At 36.9% G+C, this 16,614-nt stretch overlaps 1 protein-coding gene across 1 annotated transcript; it reads left to right on the top strand.

Moving 5' to 3' along the window:
* Positions 1-366: 366 nt before the first annotated feature.
* Positions 367-15,064, top strand: treh (trehalase (brush-border membrane glycoprotein)). The gene is made up of 14 exons (XM_081372233.1): positions 367-609; positions 704-851; positions 1,121-1,208; positions 1,480-1,580; positions 1,685-1,777; positions 2,096-2,212; positions 2,333-2,455; positions 4,885-4,934; positions 6,112-6,312; positions 7,735-7,952; positions 8,413-8,524; positions 11,019-11,131; positions 13,939-13,992; positions 14,413-15,064. Exons 1-14 carry the CDS (start codon positions 483-485, stop codon positions 14,548-14,550), a joined length of 1,683 nt encoding a protein of 560 aa, XP_081228359.1. The 5' UTR covers positions 367-482; the 3' UTR covers positions 14,551-15,064.
* The last annotated feature ends 1,550 nt before the right edge of the window (positions 15,065-16,614 follow it).

The following is a 16,614-nucleotide window of genomic DNA, read 5'->3' as shown; positions in this document are numbered from 1 at the left end:
TTAGCTCACTAAGATGCACTGCTTAATTGTGGCGATCTTTTCATCCATCCTTTTCTCTTTCGGCGACATGCTTCTGGCACCTTGCGACAGGTTAGTTCCCTTAACCATCTTCTTGATCAAGGCTTCATTGCTGGAATCTGAACCGTTTTTGTGAATTATCCAATGAGATGACTGCATTAAATATTAAGCCGAATATATTGGTGATTGATGTGTGCACGTAAACGCTTAAATTTTTCTTTTTGTTCCATGGGTTTTGTGAAATGATTTGTGGTTTTCCTTATGAAGACTTCAACAGCCACCAGATGGTATTGTCATTATGGCTGAACTTTGAGTCCATGACAAAGCAAGCGGAGTGTTGAATGCTGAGAAGCTGAGCTTTGAACCTTTATTAAAGAAGAGCAGTAGAGAATGTTATTGATCTTGGTTTTTGTGAGCTTGACCTGTGAGTGCTAGACAAACTACTCTTTACTCTTGTGCATCAGATGTCTGACATGTTTGTTGCCACCAGTCTGATCTTCTGCACAGGAGAAGTCCTGCGACAGGTCCAGATGGCTAAACTGTTTGATGATGACAAGTACTTTGTAGATATGAAGTTGACTACAGCTCCTGGTGAGTCAAACACGTTTGATTTGTTCTGATGCTCATCAGAAAAGCTCTAGGCCTGATTTCTTGTGCCCTCTGCTATTCCCCTGCTTACCCACAGAGGTCGTTGTGGAGGCTTTTGCAAATCTGACCTCAGGGTTCCCAAACCAGACCGTCCCATCCACAGAGCTACAGAAGTTCCTGCAAACGTACTTTGAAGAGCCGGGTAAGGAGTTTGAGCAGTGGACTCCTCCAGACTGGCATTCAAAGTAAGAACATTTTGTGTGGACAATGAGTTGTCTTGATGCAACAGAATAGTATTTCACCTGAAAATGACAATCCTCATGTCATTCCAGTCTATGATTTTCTTGGAACACAAAAGAAGGAAGTTTGCATGGTTTGAAAGCTCAGTCAACATTCACTTAAAGTATATGGAAAGAGCTGCCAGGACATTCTGCAAAATTACTCCTTTTGTGCTCCACTGAAAAAAGGCATGTGAGAAAAAGACATCCATTTAAATTTGAATGTTGTTCCACAGACCAAAATTCTTATCCAGGGTGTCTGACTCAAAATATCGCAGTTGGGCTGAAGAACTGCACGGTTTGTGGAAGTCCCTTGGTCGAAAGGTAAATGTTGGTTTTCAACTGTACAGCTAAAAAAAAAAAAAAAAAAGGTATAAAACCATACACAGAAATTGCTAGTATGTTTTACAATTAATTACAAAGAAATGTCAGATAACACTGAATTTATGAAACATGAAATTTAAGTAGAAAGGCCAATAATATTGATATAATCAATATTTGTTTTATTTACAACTTTATACAGTGTATGTACTTTTATACAGTGACTTTGTACTGCTAATATTTGTTTTATTACTGTATATACGTGGCTGTGCAGATCCGTGATGATGTCAGAGACCATCCAGAGCTGTACTCGCAGATTTACACCCCACACCCAGTCGTCGTGCCCGGTGGCCGCTTTAGGGAACTCTATTACTGGTTAGTCTCTCTTTACCAAATACATACACACATGTATTTGCACAATAATTAGTGGTACTTGTTAATGCCAGTATCACTGTTATTGCTCATACATTGATCTTCAGGGACTCATATTGGGTATTAAACGGCCTCCTTTTGTCTGAGATGACCGAGACGGCTCGAGGAATGATTCTGAACTTCGCGTTCCTTGTGGACAGGTGCGCTCGCGCACACATGGATGTACTGCAGCTCTAAATGGCATTTTAACAGTTTTTAACAGCCTATTAAATGCTGTGCAAAACACTTCACACACCAGTTTTATTGTTTCAAAACAGTACCACTAAATATTTCAATATTATTCACCCTCACATCGTAATCATTATGCTGTTTTTGTTTTGTTTTGTTTTTGTTTTTTCCTAAATGTTTTTGGTTGAACTAAATATTGCCTCAGTTTGTGAAATTTAATTGAGCAATTAAATTAAAATTGTAGTGATATAATGAATTTTATTAAATATGACCCCTTCACTCCTATTTAGATACGGCTTTGTCCCAAACGGTGGTCGAGTTTATTACGAGCGGCGCAGTCAGCCTCCCTTCCTTCCCATAATGGTGGAGAGCTTCTATGAGGTCACCAAAGACAAAGACTTCCTCGGGTAATCTCTCCTACTAAATTGCCTTCCTGCAGGGTTGTTGAATATTGAGGTGTTGCGCTCAAGCGCTCTGAACAACACCTCTGCACTGCATGAGCTCTGTGTGTGTGTGTGTGTGTTTAGGCAGGTTTTGCCAGCACTGGAAAGAGAGTACAGCTTTTGGATGCAGAATCGCTCTCATGTTGTGGCTATAAATGGACTGACCCACATCCTGAATCAATATAATGTACCGGTGGACAGACCCAGGTGAGACCATGCATTAACACTCAAGGTCACCCCTAAAGCTAAATGAAAAATAAGAACTCATATTTTGCATAAAGAAATAATTGACCAATTTGGTTATTTAGCCATTATTATATAAAAATCAGCCATGCATTTTTTGGTATTTATGATTATATGGGTGATCGTAATCTGTCAGTCCCAATACTTTGGACGGATGGATAGATGGATGGTGTTTTAGTAGCATTAGTTTTATAATACTTTAAATAATTTTTTTATTTTGACATTTTCTGGTTTAATTGTTCTTTTAGTTAAAGGTTTAGAAATTAAATTTTTATATTGTTATAATATAATATACTATAACATAATATGAAGAGTTCAGATGCAAAAGCCTCTAAGTGCCATCTGAGATTTTCTTCTAGAATGATCATTTTTATCAAGCTCGTTTATTTAAGTTCAGTAATTTCACTTTAATGGCAATTAATAGGTAATTTTTATTGGCATTTAAGTGAAATTACTGAACTTAAATATACAAACTTCATAAAAATGACCATTCTAGAAGAAAATTTCAGATGGCACTTAGAGGCTTTTGCATATGCACTCTTCATATGTATATGTATGTGTGTGTGTGTGTATACACACACACACACACACACACACACACACACACACATATATATATATGTGTGCATGTATGTATGTATCCTTTCCAAAAAAATTGAATATAATGGAAAAGTTTATTTATTTCCATAATTCCATTTAAAACGTTAAACTTCCATAGATTATAGATTCAGGACCCACAACTTAAACGATTTCAAGTATTTAGTTGTTTATTTGTACATAATTTGGGCTTCCAGCTCATAAAACCCACGAAAACAGGATTTCAAAAGATTAGAATATTACATGAAATCACACAGTAATTACACAGTGATACCATGGTCATTGAACCAGGTTTTGGTTATTTTGGCAGTGTGGGCAGGTGCAAATCCTGCTGGAAAATGAAGGAAGCATCTCCATAAAGCTTGCCTGCTGAAGGAAGCATGAAGTGCTCTGAAAATGTCCTGGTAGACGGCTGCGTTGAGTGGACAGTACAGTGGACCAACACCAGCCGATGACATGGCTCCCCAAACCAACACAGACTGTGGAAACTTCACACTGGACTTCAAGCATCTTGGATTGTGTGCCTCTCCATTCTTCCTCCAGACTCTGGGACCTTGGTTTCCAAATGAGATGCAAAATTTGCTCTCATCAGAAAAGAGGACTTTGGTCCACTGTGCTTTATTAAATCCAGAGTCAACGCAGCCGTCTACCAGGACATTTTCAGAGCACTTCATGCTGACTTCATTTTCCTGCAGGATTTGCACCTGCCCACACTGCCAGAAGAACCAAAACCTGGTTCAATGACCATGGTATCACTGTGTAATTACTGTGTGATTTCATGTAATATTCAAATTTTTTGAAATCCTGTTTTTGTGGGTTTTATGAGCTGGAAGCCCAAATTATGTACAAATAAACAACTAAATACTTGAAATTGTTTAAGTTGTGGGCCTTGAATCTATAATCTGGAAGTTTAACGTTTTGAATGGAATTATGGAAATAAATAAACTTTTCCATGATATTCTAATTTTTTGGAAAGGGTCTGTATATATATATATGTGTGTGTGTGTATTTATTTATTTATTTTTGTTGTTGTTTTAGCATTGAGATACTATTATAGTTTTAAATAATACTATGAATTAGTTTTTACTTTTGTTTTCTGTTTTAATTTGTTAAAGGTTTAACAATTTCATTGTTTAAAAAAAACAAACATTTTTATTAGTTATTTTTTTAATGTTTTTTTTTTTAAATAAAAAGCATACATATGCTTTCTTAAAAAGTTAACACAATGAAAATTACTTAAGCTTTAACTTTGTTATTCTATTTTTTAGGGCACTGAGATACTGTTATAGTTTAATAATACTTCAAATTAGTTTTGTTATATTTTCTGGTTTAATTTTATTTTTAAAGGTTTAGTAATTATTTTTTTAAATGTTTTTATTATTTTTTAAATATCTATATTTTTATTTTTAGGTTTATTTTAGAGCATCATGTTAAACTAAAAGAATGAAAATTTTCAAGTTACGAAAATGATTTTATGGTTTTAGTTATTTGCCTGAAGAAGACCCAGTAGGGTCGAAACGTTGCATTTTTTTATTAAATATGGGAGCAAAGAGCAGTGTTGTGGACATCACCCTTTTTTCACTTCTTTAGTTAACCATAACCCTGCATAAAACATTAACACAATATTTTGTTTGGTTGTTTACTAAATCAGCTAAATCATAACATACCCCAATTCTCATTGCAGTAATGAAAACAATCTAATAATAATCTTTATTACAATATTGAGAATCACAGTAATAAAGTAAAACATCTGGATGCATTACAGTGCTTACATAGAAATCTGTGACTATTTGCAGGCCTGAGTCCTACAGTGATGATGTTGAACTGGCTGAGGGTCTGTCAACAGGTAGGAATCCAGGGGTTTGATTCAGGAATCATCATTCAAGTTCATTCTCCACCTAATTCAATTTTCACAAAGGGCTCATATTAAAGGAATGTAAATGAAAATGTCATTTACTCATCCTCATGTTGTCCTCATGAGTTTTTTTTCTTCTGTTGAACACAAAAGTAGATATTTTAAAGAATGGCAATTGATGGTAGCCATTGACTTCCATAGCAGGAAAAAAAGTATAGTAGTCAATGGCTGCCATCACCTGTCTGGTTACCAACATTCTTTAAAATATCTACTTTTGTGTTCAACAGAAGATAGAATCTTGGTTACACTGTAACTACGTCACCTTAAAATAAATATTACTTAAGTACGCAGTAATATTAGTGAACTACATGTACTTACAATAAGTTGCAGTTAGGGATTGGTTTAGGATTAGTTACTTTACTCATAATATGCATAATTTACTGTTAGTACTGGTTGGAAAATGTAGAAACGTGTAACTATGTCACCTTAAAATAGTTACCGGAGACTCATACAGATTTGAAACAAAATGAGGGAGAGTAGATGACAGAATTTAAAGGGTTTTTTTTTTTGTGTACTATCCATTCAAAGGGCCCCTATTATGCTTTTTTCAGATATTATTTTTCATGTAATATACCTGTTTGTGAATATAAATGTCTGCAAAGTTTCAAAGTGCTTGATGAATGGAGTTGTCTCGCAAAAGAAAAAAAATTCAATTTAGAATAATTGCCTGAAACGTCGTCAGCACTGTTGCCAACTATTTTCAATGGAAAATAGCTAATGCCTGCTCAAAAAGTTGATAAATGTCACTAAATGACGTCATGCTCCTGTTGTCGGCATCTGTTTTCTCTCCTAATCCATGCTCACATACTGTAATTTAATATAATATTGCTGAATATACAATAAAGCTCTTCTCATTTAAATATTTTGGCAGTCCAATCACAACACACTGGCCCACCTGACCAATCAGAGCAGAGTAGGCTCACAGAAAGGAGGGGTTTAGAGAGACCGAATCCTTGATCGAACCATTTCAGAATCTGTGTGATTCTGCCATGTATATTATGAGAAAATGAAAGGAACCTTTAAAATAGCATAATGGGGCACTTTAAAAGGGATCTCCCTTCTTGTGTGTGTTTATGTGCATGAATATGAATATGCTTGTGTATTACAGAGGCTCAGAAGAGACTTTGGATGGAATTGACATCTGGGGCAGAGTCAGGCTGGGATTTCTCCTCTCGCTGGTATATAGACAGCACAGGCAGAAACAATGGCACCCTGAGCAACACACAGACCAGCTCAATCCTTCCTGCTGACCTCAACGCCATTATGTGCCGCAATGAGCGTCTGCTGGCCTCCTTCCACAGGATTCTGGGTAAGAGAGTAAAAACACACTTATTTCTATGTATACTTGCTCTTGATTTTAATAAATATACATATTCATAAATATTCTTTAGTAAAATGTAAGGGTCCAGCCGAACCAGTGGCCTAAAAATTAGCACACATTCTCTATGGTTTTCAAATGGATAATGCTAGTTGTATGAAACTAATTTCCTTATTTCATTTCTTCTCACTATCATTTAATGACCTATCTTTACTGTATCATAAATAACAAATGAATATAATAATAAATTTCCAAAATTTGAAGATGAAATTCTTTAATCTTTGTCAGAAAATCATATCCAAAATGACTCCTTTTTTCCTCTTTATGAAGCTCTGTCAGTCCTTGATTATTTTGAATAAACAATTTAATTACCTGAAGCATGCACTCTTTTAAACTCCATAATGAACTCTTCTTATTACATCTTCCTTTTATTCCTGCAAATTGTCCTCTTGGTATTTTTATTTTAATTTATTACATTTTTAATAAATCAATTATAATTAGTAATAACACAAATTCATAGAATGGTAATGAATAATTTATCATTGTAATTAATAATTTTTAACAACTTAAATGGCAAGCGTTTTATCTTTTTTATAAGGTCACATTATTAAATCAGAACACGGAGGAAATTATACTTTGATTGATGGTTCAAATATTCATTTATCACCTGTAGTTACCGAATCCATCTAATAAATTCATGTAATTTAATTTAGTAACTTCATAGGGCAACTGCTTTAAGGATGGACGATGGTCTTCTCTGAGCACTGAAATTAGAGATGTATTTATTTAATAATGCATAGATATATTTATGTACATTAAAGAGCTCACACATTAAGTGTATAAATGAGGTCCACTGTATATGCAAATAACAATGTATATATGCATTAGTGTTAACAGGTGTGGTAAAACTACTGTTCAAAAGTTTCAGGTTAAGATTGTTTAATGTTTTTAAAATAAGTTTTTCATGCCCTGATCTTATTTGATCAAATAAAGTGAAAACAGTAATATTTAGAAATATTACAATTTACTATAACCGTTTTCAATTATAATATATTCAAATACAAAGCTGAATTTTCAGCATTATTACTCCAGTCTTCAGGGTCACATGATCCTTCAGAAATTATTCTGGTATGCTAATTTACTGCAAGATTTTTTTTTTTTATTATTGATAATGAAACAGTTGTGCTGCAAGCATATATTTCTGGAAACCTTTGACATTGAAATTTCAAAAGAGCTAAATTTATTTGAAATGGAAATATTTTGTAACAATGCAAAGACTTTGTAGTGTAGTGTATATTTTATAAAATTGTTTAGTGTAGGTAACCCAGTAAGGCAGCAGTGTATGAACACTGTGCTTTGTGTGTTTTATTAAAAGCCCTCTGGGATTTTTTTCTGACGTCTTGTTTCCTGCAGGCAATGAAGAGAAGGCAGCGGAATATGAGAAGGCATTTTCTACTAGAATTAAAGCGGTTGAAAGTCTACTGTGGGATGCAGAGAGAGGAGCCTGGTTTGATTTCAGCCTGCTGAACGAGACCCGGCACCTGTCCTTCTACCCATCCAACCTGGCACCTCTCTGGGCACAATGTTACTCGAAGCCGGAGATGGCCGAACAGGCCGTGCAGTATCTGAGAGTGAGCCTATCACATTACAAACCTTTCTGTCAGTTATTGACCCTTCAGAGTGGGTAAAACATAGACACACAGACTGTATACAACATATGCAATGTTTCCTTCCTGCAGACAAGCTCCAGATTTCTCACTGTCTGACCTAATGCTGCTTTCATTAGCACCTTCCATGCAAACTCACACAGTCACTTAAAACTGTATTGTCTTTATATATTATATATTCCCTCTTGAGAAACACCACTGTTCGCTTCCCAGTTTGTTCCCTATTGATTTATAAAATATCTCAAATAAGAAAAAGGTATTTTTAAATTTCACAGGAAGAAGTGAGACCTCAAACAGTGAGGTTGCAATTCCCATCTTGATACTGAAGCAAACTCCATGCTCAACAGCAGATGGCACTCTTTGCACAATATTTCACAAACCTTCTCTTAAACCGTTCTCTCTCTTTTTCTCTTTCTTTGTTTAGGCTAGTGGAGGACTGGACTATCCTAACGGGGTTCCCGCCTCTCTTAGTGATAGTGGGCAGCAGTGGGACATGCCCAACGCCTGGCCTCCGCTTCAACACATGATTATAGAAGGTATAGACCTTATGCGCCAGAGAAACAAGGGCGCAGCCATCTTTAGAATATTGTCTTTGAACTTCCGTTTTTGCGGTCGCTCTGTATATTTCTATGGCATTGCTGTCCAGGAGTAATTTGCTTTTAAAGTGGATTTACTTAATGTAAAGTTTACGAAAGTTATCATGAGGATTGTAATGTTTAAAGCAGATGTCTTAACAAATGTCAGTAGACCGGGAAGATTTAAAACGAGCCGTTCGTTCATAAATAAGCAAGATCGCTGTGAAAATACAGACCGGAAGTCAAAAGACAACGAGCGCAGCGCTGAAAAGGGGCGGGGCTACATACGGTCTATGGTCGCTTAATCTTGTTTTTTGTGACTTTTTAAAGTCAACATGAAATCAAAGTCAGTCAAGTCATATACATGTATTTGAATAGTGTTTTTCTTAATACACATTGTTTCAGAGCAGCTTTACAGAAAATCACAATGTAAATGTATATATATCTACAGTCACATGTTAAAACTGGGTGATAATATAGTTTACATTTTGAAACAATTAAAGCAATCAAGAGGTTAATATATAATGTATAGAAAATATCTCCCTAAACAAGTATACTCTATGAATGCGTATACAGTTTACATAAAGAGCTCGGCGATATAATGGTTACATTTTGACGACAAAAAGTTAGTGCTTCAACTTAAACTTGTTTCAGTTTATTGCCAAGGCAACATTTTCATTCAGTGTAAGTTTTTCAAAATATATTTATTTGATTTCAGCTTTATTTCAATGAACAAATGTTTTTGGTAGCACTTTATTGTACAGCCCTGTTCCCCATGTATATGTTCTTTTTATAGTTATTACAATAACTGGGTAATAACCAGGCACTAACCCTGAACCTTCCCCTAATCCTAACCTTAACCCACCTTATATTACCCAGTACTTATAGGGTTATTATTGTTTACTAAAACTATTACAAATATGGTTGCACTTTATTTTAGACTATGGACACTTACATAAAGCAATTTATACTATTTGGCACTGTATGTAACTTAAATGGACCCTATTTACTTTCTAAATACATGTTCCTGGTTTTATTGCACATGATTCATCAGTATATTTGTCTGTATTTGAACTTTTTGTTCAAACTGACATTAACTAGGCCTTATGTGATCAGAGCACTATTTCAGAAGCCATGTTTCTAACTCTGTCTCCATCAGGAAGCCATTTATAATCAGACTTCTTTAGTCTGGTTGCTAACTGGCCCTGTGATTCACACTTGTTCTCTCATGCAAACCCAACAGCAGAGTGATGTTTAGCCTTATATAATGAGTGTGTGTGGGCTGGGTTGTTGTTTGACCTATTAATAGAACAAAGTATTAAATACAGAGCTACATCTGTTGGGCCAAACATTTTGCAACATCCAGGCTAATTGTATGAACGCATGATTTTCTGGTCACCCTTCTAAGAACGTGCAGGATATTGGTTAATGTTGACCGGTAGCCAATACTTCTATATGCCATTGTTTATTACATTTTACTTTGGACATAAAGTGGTAATTCAACACAGTATACCATTACAATTGCAGTTTCCTCCTTATTTTTATTTTTATGTTTTTTTAAAAAGTTTTTTTGGGGGGGTCCACTTTATGCCCGGGACACATTGTATGATTTTGGGCTGTCCTAGATTGAAAGATGACCAATTGTGGCGATTTCTGTGGTTGTGGCTCCTAAACTGTGGTCCTACGTCGTACAGTGAGAGGTTCAAAGACGGCCATTGTCATGGTCTTGGGACCATAGATAGCCTGCAATCATTTTCTGAAAGTGTCAGAAATTTAGCATGATCATCTCACAGTGTGATTACTGCTACGACCTACGTCTACTGATCAGCCAATAAAAATGCAATATGAAAGGGTGTATTGATCAACGCGACATGGATAAAGACACAATAAGGAAGTTATTGCCATGAACAGGATTGGGCACCAGAACAGTTTTTACAGTTTTTATGTAGTTTGTTCATAGTTTTTGAGGAAGACACCATGTAATGCAAATTTGTTGGCATCTACCGAATTTGGCATGCTTCTATCAAGTGGCAGATGAAGATCTGCATTTTTCTCACTGAAAATCCTGGGAATCAAATGGTTGGGAGAGAACATCCTTGAAAAAAAGTGTGATCCTGTTGACAATAACAGTTTGGTTCTCTTCCAACTCCTGACAGCAGTGTACTGTTTATCCAAAGGCACGGCACAGGCTGTGATGCATCAGCATCAAACACACATTTTGCACATCAGCCACTTCAGCTATAACTTGAAGCAGTGTGTTTGAAGAATCTTCAGTCTGTTCAATGTGTGAACTAAATCACATTTTTCCCTTCAAAATTCAATTTGCCTGCTGTCATATCTTGTCTGTGAGTTTTGGAAGTGACTATTAAGATGTGATTAATGATTCTCAGTAGTTGGTGAATTTGCCATTTAAATGACCCACCCACTTCTCACCCCATCCATCATGTCTTTGCAGGTCTCTCTGGGCTCGATTCAGCCCACGCTAAAGAGCTCGCCTTCAGTTTGGCCCAACGGTGGATCCAGACCAACTGGCGGGCGTACATCAAATATGAGGCCATGTTTGAGAAGGTTAAGTCCACTAAAATTCACTCTGGGCTGTCTCCAAAATCACCCCCTATACTCTTATATAGTGCAGTATTTGAGGGAACGAACAACCATTTGTAGTGGGCTTTGAAACCATCTATCGAGAGCATTCATTCAATCCCAGAATGCACCACAGTAATGATTGTCCATCTGATGAATGCTCAACTGCTAGCTCCTAGAGAATACATATGCACCGATGAATTTAGTTAATTCCTGCATCTCACCAGAAAATGCAGTCCGCAGGGCATACAGTGTCCAAATTCGCTTAATTTTCATTCACTCATTCAGTGGACCATATTAGTGGAGTAATGTAGGTAATAGTGAAATGAAATTTTTTGGAATAGGTGCCAATTTCACATGATCTTTTTCAAGATGGCGCCTGTGTGTTTGGCTTGCCGTCTGTTGCTCTCGTGGTTTCTCTGCTTGTTTGCTGTTGTACGCATCTAGTCTATGCCCATCAAGCTCTCCTAGACATCCGCTCCTCTGTTGTGGATCATTCACGAATCACACAAGCCACTCCTAACGGTCATCTTGTATGATATCCGCCGGTGGCCGCTCAACACCTCACAAAGAAAGCGAAGGAGGAAACGAGGAACCCGTGGAGGATACATCGCGGAACTCAAGGCTAATTTACGAGCTGGCATTTAGTTTCGGTGCAGCTCTGCTGCCTGGCGCCCACTGGATGTGCTTTACCGTTGGCTCCGTCCTGTTTTTCCCCCTACACCATAAGTCCTGTCGCTCGGGCTGACTTCACAGTGTTGGCCTCTGCTCCCGGCGGCAAGGAGTTAATCATGGAAATCTGCGCTCATTGAGAAAAGCGTCTTCATCTCACGTTACTATTACTCCACCTAAGATGGCATTAATAAACGCCCGCTCTGTGGTGAATAAGACCTTTTTATTAAATGACTTCTACTCTTCACATAACTTGGATTTTATGTTCATCACAGAATCCTGGATAAAGGTTGTTGATTGAACTCCCTTCTCAGAACTGGTTCCAGCGAACTGTACGTTTTTTAACTCTCCTCGTCCGAATGGACACGGGGGTGAGATTATAACAATTTTAAATAACTCTCTCTCCTCACGCTGCTGGTTTGTCCCTGTAACGGTTTTCCCCAGTTTTGAAGCTCAGCTTCTCTACCTAGACTGGAATGGTCCTGTCTGTCTAGGGGTGAAATACCACCCTCCACATTCTACTAAGGATTTTATACAGCAATTTACTGAGCTTATCGTCAATATTGCCACAAACTATGATCGCTTCCTACTGGTGGGCAACTTTAATATTCATGTTTGCTGTCTCTCAAATTCCTTGTCTGACAGAAAGTTTAGAGTAAAGATGGGTAATTTCTCCAGCTCTATGGCACCTCTGACCTGTGGTCTTCCACAGGGCTCTATTTTGGCTCCTTCTCTATTTTCTCTATACATGCTACCTCTGGACGCTATTTTAAAGCTATTTGAGTCATGGCGTACCCTTTCATTTTTACACAGACGACACTCAAATTTATATTCCAATCAAGAGAAACAACAACCCTACAATGAGGAATTCTCTTCTGCGATTCTTAGAGGAGGTTAAAGCATGGCTAACCCAAAATTTCATTAGCCAAAGAGGTCATTGTTTTCAGCCCAAATGAAAACTGTGTATAAGTCCAGAGTTTAGAGAGTCTATCTGCTCTTAAATCCCCAGGGGTGTAGAACTTCCGTTAAGCTCTCGGCCTTTATCAGTTCCAGTTTCTACCAACTTCGTCTGTTGGCTAAAATCAAAGGCTTTCTCACCCCGAAAACTCTGGAAATGGCTGTTCATGCATTTATAACGTCTCTGCTAGATTACTGCAATTCCTTATTGCGGTATATCAAGTTTTCAAAATGCTCGTCTTCAGTTAATCCAAAATGCTGCGGTCAGACTTCTAAATAAGTGTCGCAAATATGACCACATCTCTCTGATTTTCAAATCTCTACACTGGCTGCCAGTTCGACAGAGAATAGATTTCTTCATAACTTAGCTCCTGCCTATCTCTGAACTTCTCCATCCCTACACTCCTTCCAGAAGCCTAAGATCCAACGACCAGGCTCTGCTAGTAGTCCCTCGCGTTAGACTTGGGAGAGGAGAGCGTGCATTTGCGGTGGCAGGGCCATGACTCTGGAACACCCTGCCTCTTGAGATTAGAACGGCCCCTACTCTGTCTGTTTTCAAGTCTGTTAAAAACCTACCCGTTTTCTTTTGTATATTGATCTCTTCTAATGGTTGGTTGGTTCTAATGGAGTTTGATATTGTTTTTTTTCTATATTTGAGTCTTGATACTGCTTTGCTACTGCTATTTTTTTGTTGTTGTTTTTTCATTCTATATTTGAGTCTGACACTGCTTTGTCACTCCAGTTTTAAGGTTTCATTTAGCTTTGCTGCTCTTATTTGTGTGTTATGTGTTATGCAGCAAGATCACGCAAAAGTTGTCAGTTGCCGATGCCATTATAAAAATTTGCTATTCACCATCAGCCATTTCATTTATTTCACAAGTGAAAGTGTGGAATAACAAGGAAAAAGTGAGCAATATTCAGCTGATCAGCATGACACTCAATGTAAAATTCCATTCTGAACAGCCATTATTTCCTGCTAATGATGCACACAAATGACACGCATCTTTAAATGGATCTAAAAATGTAAAATATTAATGGAAATGCTGCTTTCTTAAATGTTGATTGTAACTTAATACGTTACGACTTGGTGTTCACTTAACTTCCTCGCTCTCACTCTCTCTCTTTTTCTCTGCAATTCTCTTCACCCCATGTTCTTGTTACAGTACAATGTCAACGGTGATGGAAAGCCCGGCGGAGGTGGCGAGTATGAAGTTCAGGTATTAATGGCCTGTTCATATTTACATATTCAAATTCATAAATCTGCTTCCGAGCTGGGCACAGCGCTTCAGAGACATTTTAATCTCTGGAGGAATTAGGGGTAAATTAGAGTTCTTCAGACGAGCAGAACCATTCTTGAAATGTAGAATCTCATTTTTTTTTTTCAAGACCCTGAGGACCAATAGAGTGTCTAGAGAAGAAATGGCAAATTAATAGAAGCTCAGATCATCAAATTCCAAGTTCATAGAATACATTTCATAAGATGTATCATGGAAAGTCTTTATATCAGACTTTATATCAGTATTTCTATTGCTGAAACCCTAACCTTATTAAAATTTGACGAATTTCTGGTCCCACACGATTTGGGCAAAGAAACTTGACTGATAATTCAAACTCTCACTCTTGTTCCTTTGACGTAGTTGGGATTCGGATGGACCAATGGGATTGCTCTGCAGCTGCTGGACCAGTATGGTGATAGGCTGAGCTCTGGAGGCTGTGTCGTGAATGCCAGCATTCTGATTGGACTCATCTATCCCATCTTAAAATCTCTGTTCTGATTCTGATCAATGATATCTGGAGGCTGAAGCAGAGGAAACATGAGAAAATCCCACATCTCTATTCAACAGTTGAAGCTGAAATGATTCAATCGATGTCATTCTGTATGACTTGCTTGCTTTTTTGGGCTCCTGCTGTGTCTTTTGTCTTTAATTTACAGAATCAATTCATCATACTGTACCTGTTGTTGTTAGAAAGAGAAAACTACATGGGTCAATCTCACATATTTCTTTCTTTCAGCGAAATAAGGCGTTATATTGTACTTAAAGGTGCACTGAGTCATTTTTCTCTTTCACAAAGAAAATAATAGTATGGTAACATTTTATAATACTGTTCCAGTTGTTAACATTAGACTAATAAATGCTTTAGAATTGTTCATTTTAACTTTCACTGACATTATTAAAAGCAAAAGTTGTATGTTAATATTATTCAATGGACCTGAACTGACATTAACAATGACCAGTTGTATTTTTATTAACTAACATTTTCAAAAATTAATAAATTCTATATCAAATTAATTGATTTTTGTTAGTTAATTTTAGTTAATGCGTTAATGGTAACTGAGATCTTACTGTTGTGTTACTAACAGTTTTCTAATTTGTTTTTAATTGTTCACTCGCATGAAGAATTCACGTTTTCATGAGATTTACCCTGAAGTAAATGTAATAAACCAGTCTGGAAGGGTTTGATATGAACATGCAGATGATAATCTAATGGAAAATAGTAGATACAATGTTATATTTCAGGTTCATTGTCTTAGGCAGTAATTAATGTCTATGCAGTGGCAGGATCAGAAGATTATCGTCATGACTAAAACTAAGCTGACAGTACAAATGGTAATTTGCTCTAATCCAATTAAAAGGCTTATTGCGGAACTTTGCACATGCTGTGTACGAGTAATATGATCATTAAAAGTGCTACTGTCTGAAGGTGGGTGTACTAGTTTGATCTACATTATGAGCACACAAAGTCTTCCTTATATTGTAGTGTGTATTCAGGTTTCAGGCCATGTACCCCTACATTATGAGGAAGTCCTTGTAATTTGAAACGCTAAATAAACATGCTAAACGATTTTTTAAATTAAGAATGTAAAAAAGCAGAGCAAGTTTACTGTGATGGGTAAGTTTAGAGGTAGGGTTAGGGCTAGAAAATATCATTAGCGCAGTATAAAAACCATTACGCTCATGGAATGTCCTCATAATAATGATAGGTGTACCAACGTGTGTGTTTGTGTTGACATTTGCTTTCACTTTTATTCTCTGAACTTTATAGTTACCACCTTCTTCTAAGTAGTTTGTGAAGGTCACACAGAACAAATCTGAAGAATGGCCGATTCTTTTTTTTTATCAAGAAACGCATTTCCCAGAAGGAGCGAGCTAAGATGAAGTGATTGTGATTCTGCAGCTATAGCTCATCTTCATACCAGCGGGAACACAATGATGGCTGAAGTGTTTTCATTTATCTCATTACCTATTTATTCTTGCTGAATTGAAATTGCACAAAAAGTTCGATAAGCTATGAAACATTTTCAATAGAGCTGCCTGCTAGGTTGGCGGTCTGCGATTGTATGCCAGTCACAATTTAAAAAGACAATCCCACAATCTCAATATGTCTTAATGTACTGAATAAAAAAGATAGATAGATTGAGTGAGTGCAGTAAAGAGGGAGATTAAGGAAGTGGTTGTGAAACTTATGATGGAAAATCGGATGTTGCCAGACGAGGGCGAGCTAGCAGGTGCTGCAAACCCAAAACCCAGTTCCGTGGGGCCATCCTTAAAAATATTTTGGTTTGCAGTAACAGCAAAAAAAAAGAAAAAAGGGTCGGTAGGTCGGTCTATATTTTTTTATATATAAAAAAAATAATATAAAAAAGTATATATTTTTTCATTAAAAAAAAAAAAATCAGGGTCGGTGGGGGGGGGGGGATGACATTTTTCACCTATGTCTAAGGGCTGTTTACACCTATTTTTTACAGTCTATGGTTTACACCAGGCCACTTCATGCGTTTTCTCGGTTTTCTCAGATCGGATTGCAATCTGATTTATCAAAACGATTCCATTTACACC

Source organism: Scardinius erythrophthalmus (genome assembly GCF_964197995.2).
Source record: "Scardinius erythrophthalmus genome assembly, chromosome: 8".
NCBI lineage: Eukaryota > Metazoa > Chordata > Actinopteri > Cypriniformes > Leuciscidae > Scardinius > Scardinius erythrophthalmus.
Note: the sequence above shows the minus strand (reverse complement) of the source record. Positions and strands in the feature narration are given on the sequence as shown.

Bases quoted from the DNA above. Each gene is read 5' to 3' on its own strand.
- treh (XM_081372233.1), top strand. From the start codon at position 483: ATGTCTGACATGTTTGTTGCCACCAGTCTGATCTTCTGCACAGGAGAA. The intron at 1,581-1,684 runs GTTAGTCTCTCT...ATTGATCTTCAG, and splicing joins TTTAGGGAACTCTATTACTG to GGACTCATATTGGGTATTAA. The intron at 11,132-13,938 runs GTTAAGTCCACT...TTCTTGTTACAG, and splicing joins ATGAGGCCATGTTTGAGAAG to TACAATGTCAACGGTGATGG.